Here is a 16,455-nt window from a genome sequence, read left to right as displayed (position 1 = left end):
AGAATCTCAATGAGAAGATCAACCATAGTGGACACACTTCTCTAAAAGACAGCAGGGTTGCTAACCTCCAGTCTTGCTCTATGACTTCTATGATGTAGTCCATGTAGGGGTGAAAGTGGGGTCAAACTGGCCTGGCCAGTATCCCGCATGAACGGTCCATGCACATTACAGCATGCCCCAAGATCCTCTGCAATGCACGTGTGGGCTCTGTGGCAGGGGAGAGACTGGTACCCTCTCAGTTCCTGCAGTTTCCCTCTTGCCCTGCTCAAACAGGCATCACTCAATGGTGAAGAGGTCTGAGGACTTCCTCCTGCAATTCCACACTGCTCCCTGGTCTGTAATAACTCTGTCATTAGAACCAACAAAATCAGGCTTCAAAACAGAGCCGTCTTCCATGATCTCAGGACTGGAATAGGCTGAGATGTAGGACAACATAGCTCAAAGCAAATAAACCCAACACAGGATACTCACGTGTCCATTCAGATTGTGCCATCCTCCTCATCCTGTCTCCTTCTCTCTCCTCGCTTCTCAAAAGTGCATCACGTATTTCAGATACAGGTTTCTGAGAGATCCTGTAAAAGGACTGGGTGTATAAAGAAGGCCAGACGGAAAGTTTGAAGAGCACAACAATCCAGATGTCTTTATATTATGGGATTCTCATCCATTTCCCATGAATATTTGGCATGTTGCAACATGCTTACAAGTAGAATACTATGACAATATAGAGCAGGGGTGGCCAAACTGAGGCTCGGGAGCCACATGTGGCTCTTCTAGACATATTGTGTGGCTCCTAGAGGTCTCTGAGTATTGCTGTGACCATGCATTTTATTTTATTTTATTTCCCTCACTTCCCTCCTTTTTCCCTTCCTTCCTTCCATGTCTTTCATATTTTCAATAAAAATGTTGGGGTTGCCAGGTCTGATTCAGAAAATATCTGGGGACTTTGGGGGTGAAGCCAAGCAAGGATGTGACATCACTTTTGTGATGTCACTTCCAAGTCAAAGGTCAGGTGATGGCTCTTTCCAAGCCCCACCCCTTCCAATGATATCACTTCCAGCATACTGCACCAAAATCCCACACCTTCCTGTGATGTCACTTTCAGGACACTCCCCCAAACTCGCCTCTTCATCTGAAGTCACTTCAATGCATGTCTTGTAGCTCTCAAACATCTGACATTTATTCTATGTGGCTCTTACATTAAGCAAGTTTGGCCACCCCTAATATAGAGTCAAAGTAGACCTGAGATGAAATTTCTCTCTTTTGCCGTATTAAAATGGAATATCCAGCATGAGAGGGTCAAACCTGTCCAAGGCTAACAGGAGACAAGACAATGTATCCAGAATAAAATATACAAAATAAGTAAGTCTATACATATTTCTTTGATTTGCATCATTATCAGTCATAGCATCTCATGTTTCCTCATGTATAATTCTCATATATTTAAAAAATACAAGTTATATACAATCACAGTTAAGAGTAGGTCCAGGGCTAGATGATCTGAAGTTCTAATTAAGTTCTAATTATCTTCCCCCTCCCAACTATACCTGTATCTCTCCCACTATCTTGGGTGCAGCATGCCTAGGAATTAGGGGGAAATACTCACCTCATTGTCCTGAACCAGATAGCCCAGGCAAGCCTGATCTCATCAGATCTCAGAAGCAAAGCAGGCGTCAGCCTTGGTTAGTAATTGGATGGGAGGCCTCCAGAGAAGATAAGGGTTGTTATGCAGAAGCAGGTAAACCACCTAAGTCTCTTGCCTGGGGTTGCCATAAGTAAGCTATGACTTGATGGCACTTTCCATCCACCACTCACCTCGCTGTCTCTTTGATTCCATCCCCTGCGGAGCTTGACTCACTCCCTCGAAGTGGCTGCAAGCTTACCATCCTTTCCCTCCTGGTAGAAATGCTTGGGTACAAGAGCTGAAAAATAACTCCAGCCAGTCAAGGCTCAGCACTGGCCAATAGGGTTTAACTCGTCATCTATCACTTGCATTCTATAACCCTATCACAAGAATTTTTTTAAAAAGCTTTTTTACCTTTTCACAAAACTTTCCACATTGACTTGTCTGCCAAAAAATCTCACAAATCTGTCATAGAACCTCTGTCTGCCAAGAAAGCCCTACAAATCTGTCACAGAACCTGGGGCATGATGTGAGATACATGTTCAGTTCATGCAGGAAACTGTTAAAACACACTACCCCTCCTATAATAAATTGTGCATGTTCACTGGATGTCTCTATGCTCCCCTTGCAACTGCACTTTGCGATGGAAAATATATGGCAGTGGTTATTGTAACGGAAGGTTGTCTGCCATTACTGCTTTTCCCACTGAGGAATTCCTGATAGATTTCCTAAGACTATAGAAACCACTGTCCTATAAAGAAAGAAGGGAAGCTGGCACCTGGACAATCTCTAAAGCCTGCCTCACACTCCTGTTTCCCAGATATGCACATTTTCTCCACCCCAACACCGCAGTCCTCCTGTGCTGCTATAGTGGAGTAAGGGCAACTTCTAGATACCCTCTTGCATCTTTAACTGGTATTCCACGGGACTTCCTAGCACCTTGATCCATGGGAGCCATACAAATTTTGTAACAGAAAGGATTGGTATTAAGTTAAAAGCTTGCACAAACTGTGGGCCTCAAAGCCAAATGCAGTCCAACCATCACTGTGGCCTGACATGGATGGTACGCTGCTAGGGGTTCCATCAACCTTATTTGTAGTGCCTGTCCAAAACTGACAAACTATCCTGCTTGGAAGTGATGGACAGCAAAGGCCTGGGCAGGAAACAAGAGGCTGCCAAAAAAATTGATGTTATTACAGGACAACACTAAGGAGGGATGGGAAGTCGTAAAAGCATGATAAAGGGAGGTAATGGAAAACTAGAAGAAAGTTTTGAGAGATGAAGTTAAGAATGAGTTCAGTACCCTTCTGATTATTGGCAAAAATGCCCTTGTAAACAGGGAGTACTGGATGCATCATTTATTGTTGTTGTTTTGTTGTAGTTGTTATTAATCTGTCTTTCTCACTGGGATGCAAGACAGATTATAAGTATAGGACAGCTAGCTATTACTGGAAAATGTTCTTCAAAAAACCTATAAATATTGCAGTCTGACATGGTGTCATATTTGCAGATACTCCTTGCCTTGTGAAACGTGCTTATTTCTGGGTAGGATAAAATGCTTGGGACTCAAGTAGCCACTCTCCTTTAATGATCCAATATGGAATAAGAGGCTGGTATTATCATAGCCTTTGTCAATGTTAGCAATATAAATATGTTTTAGTAAGATAAAACGGAAGCATGATTTTCAAACAATGTATTTACTTGTGCACAATACTTAAAATGAACCAAAAACATATTGAGGTGTACCTCTTACCAGAAAATGAATGATCTGACACAAGAAAGCTTATTAGATGCCTAAGACGTCTTCAGGTCATGCTTGTATCTGAATCAGGCCTAACCAGTTATCCTGAACATAGGGCTGCCAGGTTCCCTGATGGGAGCAGGCAATCCCCTGCTCTCAGCCTCTGCCCCCCGCCACCATTTACCTGGGGGGAGGCCCAGGGAATGGGTCCAGGAGGCAAAACCCCTCTGGGCCAGACTGCAGCTGGTGCGCTCCCGCCTGGTATGATGACATCACTTCCGGAAGTGCTGCCATCATGCTTGATGGCAGGCATACTCCCACGCTTCACAAATTGGCCCCTGTAAAGCGCGGGAGCAAGCCTGCCACTATGAGCGAAGATGTCACTTGGAAGTGACATCATAGCACCCTGATGAACGCAAGCACACAAGAAGGTCCAAAAGGTGACAGGTCCCCCCTCCCTCTTGGCAACCCTACCTGAACATCACTCCCCACCTATGTGGTCAGCTTCAATGTTCTGATGGCAGGTCCCTGGAGTCCTCCATAGTGCCCTACTGCAGCAATCAGTGTATGACATGAAATGAGTTTTACATGGTATAAGCCTGGTTTGTTCATTTTACCTGACAGTCCGGTTCTGCTGCTCCTATGTCTTTAGCGATTTTGGCACTGTCTGATCCAAAATCATTCTGAAAGGTGGCCTCTTGGCTCCTGTTCTCATTCTTGCATTCATTTTCCTTTGTTTGGAAGTGGTGAATACCCAATGGCCTCAGCATGCCTGAGATCCGCAGTGGGGGAGGGATGTAGAACTTTGACGAAGGACCGACTGCCTTCCACAGTAACGCCTTGTCTCCAGTGTAGGGCCCTTTAATATTTTTCAAGGCCTCCTCAGTCCTTTTCAAGTAGGCCTCTTCCAGAGGACACGGGACATAGCACGGCTGTCTTTGGTTCCCCACAAGCGGCTGCTTCCTATTGGCATCCAGTACATCTAATTCCTTTATCCTGTCAACAGCATCTGAAAATTGGCACATTAAGTTTTTACAAGTGTTTAGATCTGAGACACACTTGCTATACAGCCTGTCCCAATTTGAACAGCTGGCCTCTGCTTCATTGATACTCTGTGATGCTTCAGTAACCAGGCAGGACTCTGACGCATCACTCAAGTTCTTGATGTGCTCTGCTTCAGGGTCCGAAGAGCTATCATCCTCACTAAAGCTCATGCACCTATTCAGAATTTTGGCAGGAGGCGATGGAACTTTTGTCCTGTCTTCTGAAGCGATTTGTTTCTTTCTTTGGGATTCTGAATCCAATCCAGCTGACTCCTCTTCCTCTATGCTGCCCTCACATAACTCTGGACAATGTGTATAGATCTCATTAATTTCAAAGCTGCAGAGGCTGTCATCCATGCTGCTGGTATCACCCTGGGGTTGAGGAGCCGTGTCCCAGACAGGGCTCGATTTAGCTCCTTGAACAGCAGATTCGACCTTGGACAAAGTAGCGGCCTCCAGTACGGGTGCAGAAACAGCACATCTTGATACAGTAAAGCTCCTGACTGAGAGATCAGGCGTTAGTTAGAAGGGAAGTGTATTTGCCAAAACATGAAAAGATCTCACTAATTTAAAAAAAAAACCCTCTCGCATTCTACTTTTACGACAAGTGAATGTTGTCAGTGCGTAGTTGAACATGAATGAGAAATCATGTTTTCCAGTGTACATTTTGCATTCACAGTATAAAGGTAAACAGAGAGTTGCACTGTCACAGAGGAGGCAAAAGCCACTTTTGTAACACAAATGAGTATTCTAGCTTACATCATTTCTGCAAGTGCATTAGTAAATGGGACTGAGCAGAAATCACTTTAAGCAACATCTTATAGCCCAACCTCTTTGGCTTAACAGCTGGAGGCAACAGCTGTATTTTTGGGCAAACTGGTCTATGGACACCCCTATGTTGTGTACACCCATTTTATTGCTCCCCAGTCACCACAAAATCTTGTGCAGAATGCTAGGGAAAGCACAGAAGCAGTGCTAAGCATATTTACTCAGAACTAAGGACCACCTCTGTCCAGCTTCAGTGAGACTTTAGGATTGTGGCATTAGGGCATAACTACATATTTCATATGAATTTATGAAACAAATCCCTAAAAACTGTCTTTAAAAGGCAGCTTTGGAAAGGGAGGCAGTTTGGCACAGAGATGTTCTTGTAGGAAATATTTTCCCCACTTTCTGCTCCAAATGCAGGCAAGTGGCTTGAGAGCTGCTGAAATGGGAAGGGGGAAGCACTGTACAAACCGCTGCTTTTCTTTGGTTGGAATATTCTTACATAAGTTTGCATCTAATGTTTAGTTAACTATCTTTCCAGAAAGACACTTATTAATGTATGCTAGGACAATTTTGATCAGTAAAGGTCCATTTTAACTCATGGGGCTCAGAATTTATGCGTGTTTTTTAAAGTCTATTTTGCTTCTGGTATGTTAGCTGCAATGAGGTATGGCAATGAAAGAGTATAAAAATGATATTTCCTTTTTTAAAAGGTTGCTTTCTGTGGGGAAATGCTTTTACTTGTATGTTTGGAGTGTGTCAAAACATTTGCGCCCCCCCCCCCATTAGAAAAGTATCTCTTAGCTGAGAACAAGTCGGATGGGGAAAGCAAAGCCAGAGGCTTTCCAAGCCACACCCAGCATTAGGCTTTAGTTATGCTGATATGGCCAGCTTTTCCTTCAGGTGTGTGCAGAGGGTGAGGTGGGAACAGAGACTTGAGGGATAATACGAGAAAGGTTTCTTCCTGGAATCTCCAGGAAAAGCCTCTCTGACCTGTACCTTTGGCCTGTCCATGGGGTGGGCAAAGGGAGAGAATAAAATCTCCTGGCACAGGGAGAAGGGTCTCTTTTTGGTTGACTTGAGTTGAAAGCTGAAGGAGCTGGGAACTGACCCCTTATAGGCGGCAGCCATTGACCATGTGGAGGCTGGAGGCCTGAATCATGAAAGATATGAATACATCTCAATGAACCGGAACTTTTTAAGACAGAGAGCCTGCCTAATCAGAAAATCGATGTTAGGTACATATCAAGAGGGGGAGAGAGGAATTGCTCTTTTACCCATTTCCTTGAGTTCCCTTGACTGTCCTGGAGCTGTGCTTAAAAGTGTGTGAACATTTTTTCCCTTTTCTTTAATAAATGCTTTTTTAAATTCTTAAATTCTGGTAGCTGTTCTTTGTATCACATAGACTCCCACTGCTCAGCCACGCTACATAAAACAGGTCCCACAGGAAGGGGGTAGTCTGTTGGCAATTGCCGATCCCCCAGTGGTGCACAAGTGCAGTAAACAGTCCCTGCAGTAACCGGGAGCCTGGGTAACAGGAGACTGGGAACAAGGCAGGGGACTGGGGAGTCCCTTGGCCCTCTCCACAGGCAATTCCCACAATTGGGTAAACCCAAAGCAGGAAACCCAAATATTTTTGGGGTGCACACCCCTAATCACAGGCAATTCCCCTCTAACACAGTGGGAAGTGCTAGAAACAAACTAGCAAAAGGGTAGGGAGAGAAAAGGAGGGAACCTTCAATCCCCTCTGCTCACAAAACTCTGCAAGGGTATTTCTAGTCTCTGCAAGGAAACTGCCCCTCCCATTCTATGCAGCAAAACATGCCTGACAAAATGGAAACGGACCAACTTGTGCTGTCTCCTCTCCTTGTGGCTTCGGTGTCTTGACTCGGAGGTCCAAGGTGGATGGAAAGCAGATATTAATGTTGTGATGCGATTCACTGTTGGGTATGCTGAAACCTTCACAGGGGCAGTTCCTGTGGGACTCAATCAAATCCTTTAACGAGAAGAACACTGTCATGGATTTGTATGAGGAAGGAGAAAGGAGTGGATTTTGTTCTAAAAATACTTTCCTCAGCCACCAAAACATGCAGTCAGAACACATGGAAATTATGAAACTTTTTGAGCCTGTGGGCATATTTGGAATTTTGAGAGCAGGTGATAAGCACCATGTCCAAATGGCTACAAGAGGCGAAGCCAAACCCAAAATGGCTGCCACTGGAGGCAGAGCTGAATGGAATACCTCTCTGCTCGTATCTCCTGGGAAGGAAAGCCTGAAGGAGAAATGGAACCACACACTAAGGAAAGCCCAGGGGCTTACCAGTTCTCCTGATCCTCCAATGGAAAACTCCTTCATTTTAATGAGGGCAACCAGTAATAATCCCTACTATGGCCCCAACCACTTCTGAAAAGTTTGATGGGCACCACGATACCCACTGGTACCACATTGTGGAACTGCTCTACACTCTTACTGGAAGAAATGTCACCTTGACTGACTCACTATACCACAGGAAGATCCCCCCATTTCACACTTTAACAAATGCAGTGCACCTTATTTCATCCCTGCTGAAAAACACGAAGACCATTTTTCTTTTAAAAACTGAGTTTCATAGAATCTGTAAAAGGTGAGCAGATTCTGTTATGACTATGCACATGTCTATACTCATGGGGAATTTCATGTGGAAGAACAAGGCTTTTGACTTCTTAGCATAGGGACTACGTGAATGGCTTTCATATACCTTGGGTATGCTGCAACAATAAATAAAAGACACTGGCACACAAAGTGTTTTTCTAGCCAGCCAGCCACACATACCAGTGTCTATCGTGTTGCAATGAAGGTTCCTTCTAGAGGCAAAGACTTAATTCCTCATCCAGTTCACAAATGTTCCCCCCTATCCCACAATGGTCCAAAGGAAGGTTTTTACTTGCCAATGCAGACTAAAAGAATATTTACAAGGGGACTAAAGGGGAATTTAAATATTTTGGTTTACCTTTAAATCATTCTGCAGGATGTAGCGAATATCCTCTAGATTTATGGCGCGGTCCTTCTTTCTGTATTCCAGGCCAATTTTCACAGTATCATAATATACTTTCGGCAGCCTGGCATCAGTTTCCAAAGACTGCCCAGAAATTATGTGATCCTTAATTAACGAACTTTTGATCCCTTCCCAGGGAACAGTATCTGGAAGACACACATTCCCGAACCCCATTTCAATGCTACTTGGCTACAAGGAAAGGAAGGGAGCAAGGAGAGGATCTCACAGGTACCCTTGGGCAAATGGCCCTTACTAACTTTGTAGCAATAACCCCTTGGGGAGTGGAGGTCCCTTTGTGAAGTACTACAAGGTCCAATTTTGTGGGGATGGTAGAGCACAGGTCACAGATGCTACTGTAATATTTTCTATAGTTTCAAATATACGTAATGGTCAACAGGAGAATATGTTCACATTATTGGCCACAAATTTGTGTACAAATCAAATGAAAATGTTTAATCAGTGTACAGCAGAGGTAAAAATGAAGCATTGGACTAACTGTGAGGGTTTCTTCTCATTCGTGGATTAGAGAGTATTATTTAGTGTTATACCTGCCACTTACTTAGCTTACAGGGCTTATGCAAATGAATGCAAAGACTTCTAGATCCAGTTGAAGCTGGACCCACCCCCTCTAATTCCTTGCCATGTTAAGAAGCTAGGAAAATTGTAGAAAAACTTAACTAGTGGTTAAGAGCAGCAGGACTCTAGTCCGGAGAACTGAGTTTGATTCCCCACTCCTCCACTTGAAGCCAGTTGGGTGACCTTGGGTCAGTCACAGCTCTCAGCCCCACCCACCTCACAGGATGATTGTAGGGAGTATAATAATAACAACACACTTTGTAAACCACTCTGAGTGGGCATTAAGTTTTCCTGAAGGGCAGTATATAAAATGAATGTTATTATTATTATATTATATAATGACTTGCCAAGTTATGAAGCTAGGAAAATTGTAGAAAAACTTATCACCTAGGACTCAGTATGTTACATTAGCTGAAATTTAAACCCAACAAGAGGTTATTTAGACATTAAGGCTTAGATGGAAGTCAGAGAACAATGCAGACAGGCACTTTCCCCCTTTAACCCAAATCCAGCAATCCTGGACACATTCTAAGCTGTTTTAATCTCAGTGGCTGTGCTTCCAAAGATAAGATACAGTTGTAGCCACAGGTGGGCAGTGCCTTCCCTTTTGCCTCCAGGAGAAAGGCACATGGCACCTTTTTGCTGCCTATCAAAAATGTGGCACTCTAGGCAATCACCTAAGGCTTAGTAAGTGGTCAGGCAGGCCCTGCCTTCTCCCTATCTAATGCCAGAACAGGATCAGACACAAACATAGGCTATGTTAGGAGTGGAATGGCTGATACTGTGCAGATGATAGTAGGGATTCCTTCTAGCCCCCTTTTCCTTGTGGTGGCTGAGGGACCTGGGGAACCACAATAAAACTCTTCCCTCTAATTATTTGGTCAATCTACTAATTCCCAACTTTGACCTGATTAAATGTCCCACCCTCTGCATTTTTGCAAGGGAAATACTGTGGAGTACCAATTTCATGAACACATATGCTTATGTGAAGTAAGATCCAGGTCCAATAGCACCTTAAAGACAAAGGGAGCTTTGAATCTCAAAAGCTCATACGTTAGAAATCTAGGTCGTCTTTAGGGTGCTTTTGAACCCAGATCATGCTCTTTGTCTGTAGTCCAACAAAGCTACCCACCTGGAATTATATGTCCTTGTGAAAGTGGGGAAGTTGAAAATGCTGGGTGTGGTCTATTGTACTGCCCTTTTATTGTGATCTCAGATACAATTTTATTACTTCTGTTCAAAACATTCCAGGTAGACCTGAGGAATCATATATAGTCACTGCAAATGCCCTTTAATTGTGATCGTTCCACAAAGATTCTACCAAATCAGGCCTGGGAGGGATCACCACAAAGCCAGGGAAAACATGGAAACTAGACCATGGCCGTTCCCACACGGCTCACCTGCACCCAAAACGCTGCGCAACATGCCACAAAAAATGCGGAGGATCATGTTTTCTCTCACGAGTTTTGCGCGACGTTGTGCAACGCGATCTTTTGCGGCATGTTGTGCAGCGTTTCGGGTGCAGGTGAGCCATGTGGGAACGGCCCATATCATGAGGGTGTGCTTTAAAAAAAATACTGAACTAAGACCATGAAAACAGGATAGACTCATTTATAAATGCTAAGCATCCATAGCAGTGCTGTGTACAGTTTTGAGTGTTTCATCTCAAAGAGCAGAAAGGGTGCAATAAAAGGCAATCAAAATGATCCAGGGTCTTCCCAAAAAGAAAAGACTAACAGGGGTTTTCAGTTTAGAAAACACAACTAAGGGGGAGATGACATAATTAATGTTTGGGAAATGGGAGGGAGTAGATAGAATTTTCTCCCTCTCCCCTAATTCTGCTTCTTGTGGGTTACCCAGTGAAGCTGATGGGCAATAGATTTAGGAGAAACAAAAAGCACTTTTCATCCAATGTATAACTAACACACAGAATTCAAAATACAGTGATGGTCTCTAAATTGTATGCCTTGAAAAGGGAACTAGACAAATTCGTAAGAGAAAAGGTACATGACTGGCTGTTTTCCGTAACAGCAAAATGAAACCTCCATGTTCAGATGCAGATGCCTCAGTTCCAGCTGTTGAAGGTCAACAATAGGGGCAAGCCATCATTCTGCCTGTGGACTTCTAGAAGCACTGCTGGTCCATAAAGGGACAGTGTGCCAGAATTCACAATAACTATACTATTGTTGCTGTGCAATCCAAATGGATTAGGGAAAACATGCAATCATGTATTTGTCTATTAACTACATTCAGCATTTCAAAACCCCATTTTAAACTGAGGGAGGGTTAGGGTTTTGCTGAAGAGAAATATGAAAACTAGGGATGTCTGGAGAAGGACTGAAAAATGCATTGTGGGGATGTCTACAGAGTGTCTAACAAACGTGTCATGGAAGTCAGATAGTAAAGGAGGTAAAGGAAATACTGTCGTTCTGAGGGTGGATATTTATATCCAACCTTTCTCACATTCTGTCAATCAAGACGATATACATGGAGGGGTTCCCAGGTGGTCACCCAAACAAATACTGTCTACATCCAGACCTGCCTAGTTTCTGCAAGGCTCTTGTGTCATGTGACCTCATTCATAATGTTCTGCCTCATTAACTGTACCTGTGAGTGCTTCCTGGATCACGGCACAGAAACTGTAGATGTCCGATTTGGCAGTAGGTGATTTTTCAAGGATTACTTCTGGTGCACACCACTTGAACAGCTGAGAAGAAATGGGCACCCTGGTCAGGTTGCTGTGCTCTCCCCCGTCCTTGCTGCCAGAAAGAGAAGGCCAAGGAGCTTGATGTATGGAGGACTTTTTACCATATATGCCCTCTGCTATTCATATACCTTTGAGAGTCCCCAACTCTGGAGAGAAGAAGACTGGGCGCTGCTCCTCAGCTTATGAATCCCTGAGGAAACTGCCAGCCTAAAGAGCTGCCTAAATACCCTAGGGGCAATGACCAGCGAGAACATTGTGGTACATTGGTCTAGGAAACAGGGACCCTGTGTCTCCCGGCAGAAGATCCAAACGACTCATGAGACGCCTCATAACTTCAAGGGGGATGGACAATTTCCCAAACACCATTTGAAGGGACAAAGGCAGTTGATCAAGAAGAAGCCATCCTGCACCTCAGCTAAAAGCTTTGGAGCTGAAGTTAGGAAGGAGGGAGAAGCACACAGTGACTGAACAGCAGCATGTCTGGCAATAGCAGAAGGGCCTCCCTCACCCCTCCCAGTATAAAGTCTAGTTCCCAACATTGGGTCGTACTTCATTGTGACTGAGAAACGGAATCCAGGATGGGTCTGTGCAGATGAGGAAGTGGGGATGAATAAGCAGATTAGAGCAGGTTTGACTCTTAATGACTGGGGGCTACAAGAATCAAGTTTAGCCCCCACCCCACCAGTAGTCTTCATGAGGAAAAGATACAAGGAGGGCCACATCTAATTTGCAGAGTTGGCAAAGCTTCCACAAGGACACATTGCACCCACTTCCTGAGAACACTGGAGATATACAAGCCTTTCCTCCAAACACACCCATCCCATCGTGTGTTAGTGGTTCAGTAGCTATGGGACTCGAACCTTTCAATCATATACTCCAAGTTGCTGAGTCGGGCTTCTCCAGTCGTCACAATCAACACTGCATAGGAACTGACTGTGCGGTGAACGAAACCGTGTAGGTGCAGGTACCGCAAGGCCTCAGTCACCTGGAGCAGCAGGCGCACAATTGTTTCGATGTGCACAACTGGAAACTCTGAGCGCTGGAGGCAACAAAAAAGGGTTACAGTACCTGCTGATACTTACTGAGGGTGCTCATTCTTCTCAGTTAAATGGATGGAGGACTGAATGAAGTTTGGCACAGGTAGCTCTGCCTCTGGGTGTGGATGTTTGGAGCTAACATATAAGAATACACACTGAAAAAAATGACTTAGAAATCCATGCCCTTCTCAGCTGGACTGGGCCTTTTATTTATTTATTCAAATTAGGGAGCTGGTGTAGCATAATGGCCATGAGAAAAGACAATGATATGGACTGTCATGGGTTCACATCTTCACCAAGCCAGAAACAAATTAGGCACCATTAGGCAGGCCACTCTCTCTCTCTCTGCCCACTTCAGTCTCCCCATCTGTTATACGGGGAGATAAAAATAATGGCCTAACTCAAAGTCTGTTGTAAGGATTGCTACAACGATGCCCATGAATTGTTCTAAACACTGAAAATGCTATGAAAATACTAAGTATTATTCCTATTTTTAAAATGTCTAACCTGCCTTTCCACCAGCTTGGCCTTCAAGGAAGAACAGAAGTTCAGTTTTAAAACAACAAAATACTATTGACATGATCAGCCTCGGCGTGCAGAAAAGATAGGGTTGTCTGCTATTCACGTAGACACACGTGTGGGAAGGGTCACACTTCTTTCTCCAGCCAGACGGAATGATGCCAGACAGAAGAGCAACCAGCCCCCAGAAGGAACAGGGCCAGAGACCAGCACACGCCCTCCACCAGTTGGCTCGCTGGGTTGCTTTTAAACAGTAGGGTCATCTTAAAGACAGGGTTATCTTTTTTTCCCTTTAGTCTTTAGGGGAGCGGGTTATTTTATATTCCGGATTTTTTTCTTTCAAGTAAGTATGGTAAAAACATGAGAAAACATATAAATAGAAGAACCACATCACTTGCTACTCAAAACTCAGGTGAACAAGATGGACAGAAGGGCCACTTCTGCAACCCACCCACCCATGCAACTGCTGGAGGCAGCATGATGCACCGTAAGGAGTCAGCTTAGCTGTAAGGTTACTGACCTCTCCTTCTGGGCCCATGCTGCAACAGGTCTGGGCCCAGGAGGGGACGGGGTGCATCTTGCTTGGAACAACAGAATACCTTGAACTACCCCCGCTGATCTGGGGAATGGAGGAAGATGTCCAAAGCTCCCTCCCACAATTCCTCATGAGCCCCTGCTAGTTATATTTCAGCTGTATTACTTGCATTGTTTTTACTGCTGCAAGCTGTCTGTGAAGAAAATGTATTTCAACAAAATTAAAAATAAAACAAAACAAGCCAGGCATTTGGGATCTGGTCAAGCACAGAAAGTGCTGGCAATACTCTGCAGAAAGCAAAATGGAGGCATTACCCTCTCGTGAAGGATGTTGTAGAGTGAGCCAAAGTTAACCCTCTCATACACTAATCGAGTTCTCTCCAAGTCACTGGATAAGCACTCAGCCATCAACAGCAGCAAATGAGGGTGGCGGAGTTTACTGCAGAGGGGATAAAAGGGGGGGGAATCAGATTACACAGAAAGGATATTTTCAGCTTCACAGATGTTTATCACAGAAAAAGAGAGACCCTAAAATTCCCCTCAGGACATATTCTCTAGTCAGCCTTTTGGCCTCCCTCTCTATGATTTGGCCTCAATCAAAGTCTCAGGGGATGTGAAGCTTGCTGGCTGTCAAAAAGCTAAGGGAGCCTCCAGAGAGGAAGCTGCCCTGGAGCCCAACATAAGCCAGTCAGGTAAATCAGAAGAAGCCAATGAGATGATTTCATTTCCATTGCTGTCACTGTCATGGATTTGGTTGTACCTCATTCTCAGTGTAGTCTGATTCTTTTATGTCTTTTTTATGGTATATGCAAGCAACTATTGCAGAGGAAACACTGAAAAATGTGTACCTTTTAATGGGAAAAATATGGCATAAGGAAACAGGAAATAGAGAAGGAAGCAAAAATTGGGATTTTACTTGAAGCAACAGGATTGCAAAATCTGGCGCACCCCCCCCCCCCGCAATTTCTCTTGACACAGAAACTATTCTCTCAGGGCACACTTGTGTTTTCAGACACACAACTTGGGAACCACTGTTCAAGCCACCTGACTGCACTGGCTCTTGACAACTATTCCAGAGATTTGTGCATACCTGCTAAATTCCTTTTCCGCAAGGAGCAGATCAGCCAGGTGCAGCTTGCTACAGTTCCGATGGGGTTTCAGATTCAGCTCCTTCACTGTGACCCGGGTCACACCCCACATCAAACTAAAAAGGACAGAGGATAAGTGGCGTTCACCAAAAGGATCGGGAAAAGGATCAGCATTTCGCTTGCTGTCTCTCCACTCCCTGCCTCCATTGTTAATATTAGACTTTAAAATTTAAACAGATTACTAAACACACTTCCTGTATCAGTAAGATTTTTCATTTTATTTCCCATCTCGGAAAATGTGTTACCGATTCGCTCCCTGCTTTCCCAAGGAATATGAAGTTTAGAGACTGCCTGTGCAGTCTCGATTAATGTAAGGCCACCAGTCCAACATGCTTAGCAAATCTCTCTCACTATGTTCCACCATGGTAGCTTCACTTTTCTGAACAGCACCTTCTGCAGGTGCCACCCTTGCATATGGGCAAAATCAACAGCTGCCCGTTAATGCACATTCTCCGATGGTGGCCGTCAACTTATGGAATGGCCTGTCTGATGAGGTTAGGAGGGCCCCTACTCACCTGGCTTTCCCCAAACTATGCAAAACTGATTTATTTGGAAGGGCATTTTTACATAGATAGGAGGACTATACTGTTAGGAAGTGGTTTCAAACGGATGCATGGGTAATAGGACAGGGACTGTAGACTATGCTACCATGCACTGTTTGTTGCTGTAATGATGATTCTACCAAGTAGTTCCTGTGTTGTTTAATATGTCAGGTTTAGAGTAGCTTGTGCTCTGTTTCGGCTCTGTATTTGATTTCTGCTTGTTTTCAAATTTTTGCAAATTTGCATTTATATACCATATTACATAACTTTATGTCCCTGCTGTTGAGAAAGGCAGACTATAAATAATGTAAATAAAAATATAAGTAAATAAATAAAACTCAAGACTTCAAGAAAGGGAATAAAGCACAAGTATAGGCTACAAGTGAAAATAAGGCCCTTGGTTTAGAAAACTGCACCAAAGATGAAAGAGTACAAACCCATCTTGTACAAGAGCTCACTTGGTCATATTCATGTACGGCCCAGCAGGAAATGAAAAAGACCGTTCATCATCAGCCTGGAACAGTTCTTTATCTGTGATGAGCGGGAGTGACGATAAGTAGCCCAGTTGTTTGCTGCCACTGAGATAAAACTGAGAGGGAACAGAGAGAAAGACAACAAGAGATCAATCCAACTTCAAATGGAGGGAATGAGGGATGGATCACAGTATCAGGAGCAGGGCTCATTTCGAGGGGGAACACAGTTCCGGCAGTTCCACAAAGAGGTCACATGTCAGGTGGCCCCGCCCACCTGACTCTCAGCCATTTTGGGCCTGTTTCAGCCTGGATTGGGGCCGAAACGGCCCAGATTGGGCGTCTTACGGGTGGTGGATCACTCTCCCACTCAGCAGCGGCCTGATCCTGACCATTTTGGGCCCCTTTTCAGCCCCTTTTTGCCATTCTGGGCCCAATTTCGGCCCTGAATGGCCAGGATTGGGTCCAAAAAAGCCAGGATAGGTGATGTCAGAGGGTGTGGCATATGCAAATCAGTTATGCTAATGACACACTTCTGGTGATGGCAAGGGCATATGCTAATGAGTTCCTCCAGTTCTTTTTCTACGAAATGACCCCTGATCAGGAGCGCAACCTCCAGAGATATTGCAGGTAAACAAGATGAAAAATGAGGCACACAAGTGACTGCCCAGCAGCCCCAAATGATGCTGCAGACTTCTCCTCTCCTTCCCATCC

The 16,455-nt window shown here is 44.4% G+C and overlaps 1 protein-coding gene across 1 annotated transcript in view; it reads right to left on the bottom strand.

Annotated features, from left to right (window-relative positions):
• Nucleotides 1–16,455, bottom strand: part of TEX14 (testis expressed 14, intercellular bridge forming factor) — a 56,464-nt gene that overhangs the window by 31,271 nt on the left and 8,738 nt on the right. Inside the window, exons 6-15 of the mRNA XM_055001657.1 lie at nucleotides 15,730–15,860; nucleotides 14,672–14,785; nucleotides 13,897–14,020; nucleotides 12,352–12,530; nucleotides 11,392–11,543; nucleotides 8,164–8,354; nucleotides 7,019–7,169; nucleotides 3,980–4,908; nucleotides 1,813–1,919; nucleotides 472–572 (exon numbers count right to left, since the gene is read on the bottom strand). Coding sequence (XP_054857632.1) covers nucleotides 472–572; nucleotides 1,813–1,919; nucleotides 3,980–4,908; nucleotides 7,019–7,169; nucleotides 8,164–8,354; nucleotides 11,392–11,543; nucleotides 12,352–12,530; nucleotides 13,897–14,020; nucleotides 14,672–14,785; nucleotides 15,730–15,860 — 2,179 coding nt within the window. The remainder of the gene's footprint in view (nucleotides 1–471; nucleotides 573–1,812; nucleotides 1,920–3,979; nucleotides 4,909–7,018; nucleotides 7,170–8,163; nucleotides 8,355–11,391; nucleotides 11,544–12,351; nucleotides 12,531–13,896; nucleotides 14,021–14,671; nucleotides 14,786–15,729; nucleotides 15,861–16,455) is intronic.

This window comes from Eublepharis macularius, chromosome 17, assembly GCF_028583425.1.
Source record: "Eublepharis macularius isolate TG4126 chromosome 17, MPM_Emac_v1.0, whole genome shotgun sequence".
Classification (NCBI taxonomy): Eukaryota; Metazoa; Chordata; class Lepidosauria; order Squamata; family Eublepharidae; genus Eublepharis; species Eublepharis macularius.
The sequence above is the reverse complement of the archived record's forward strand: the minus strand, read 5'-3'. Positions and strand labels throughout refer to the sequence as shown.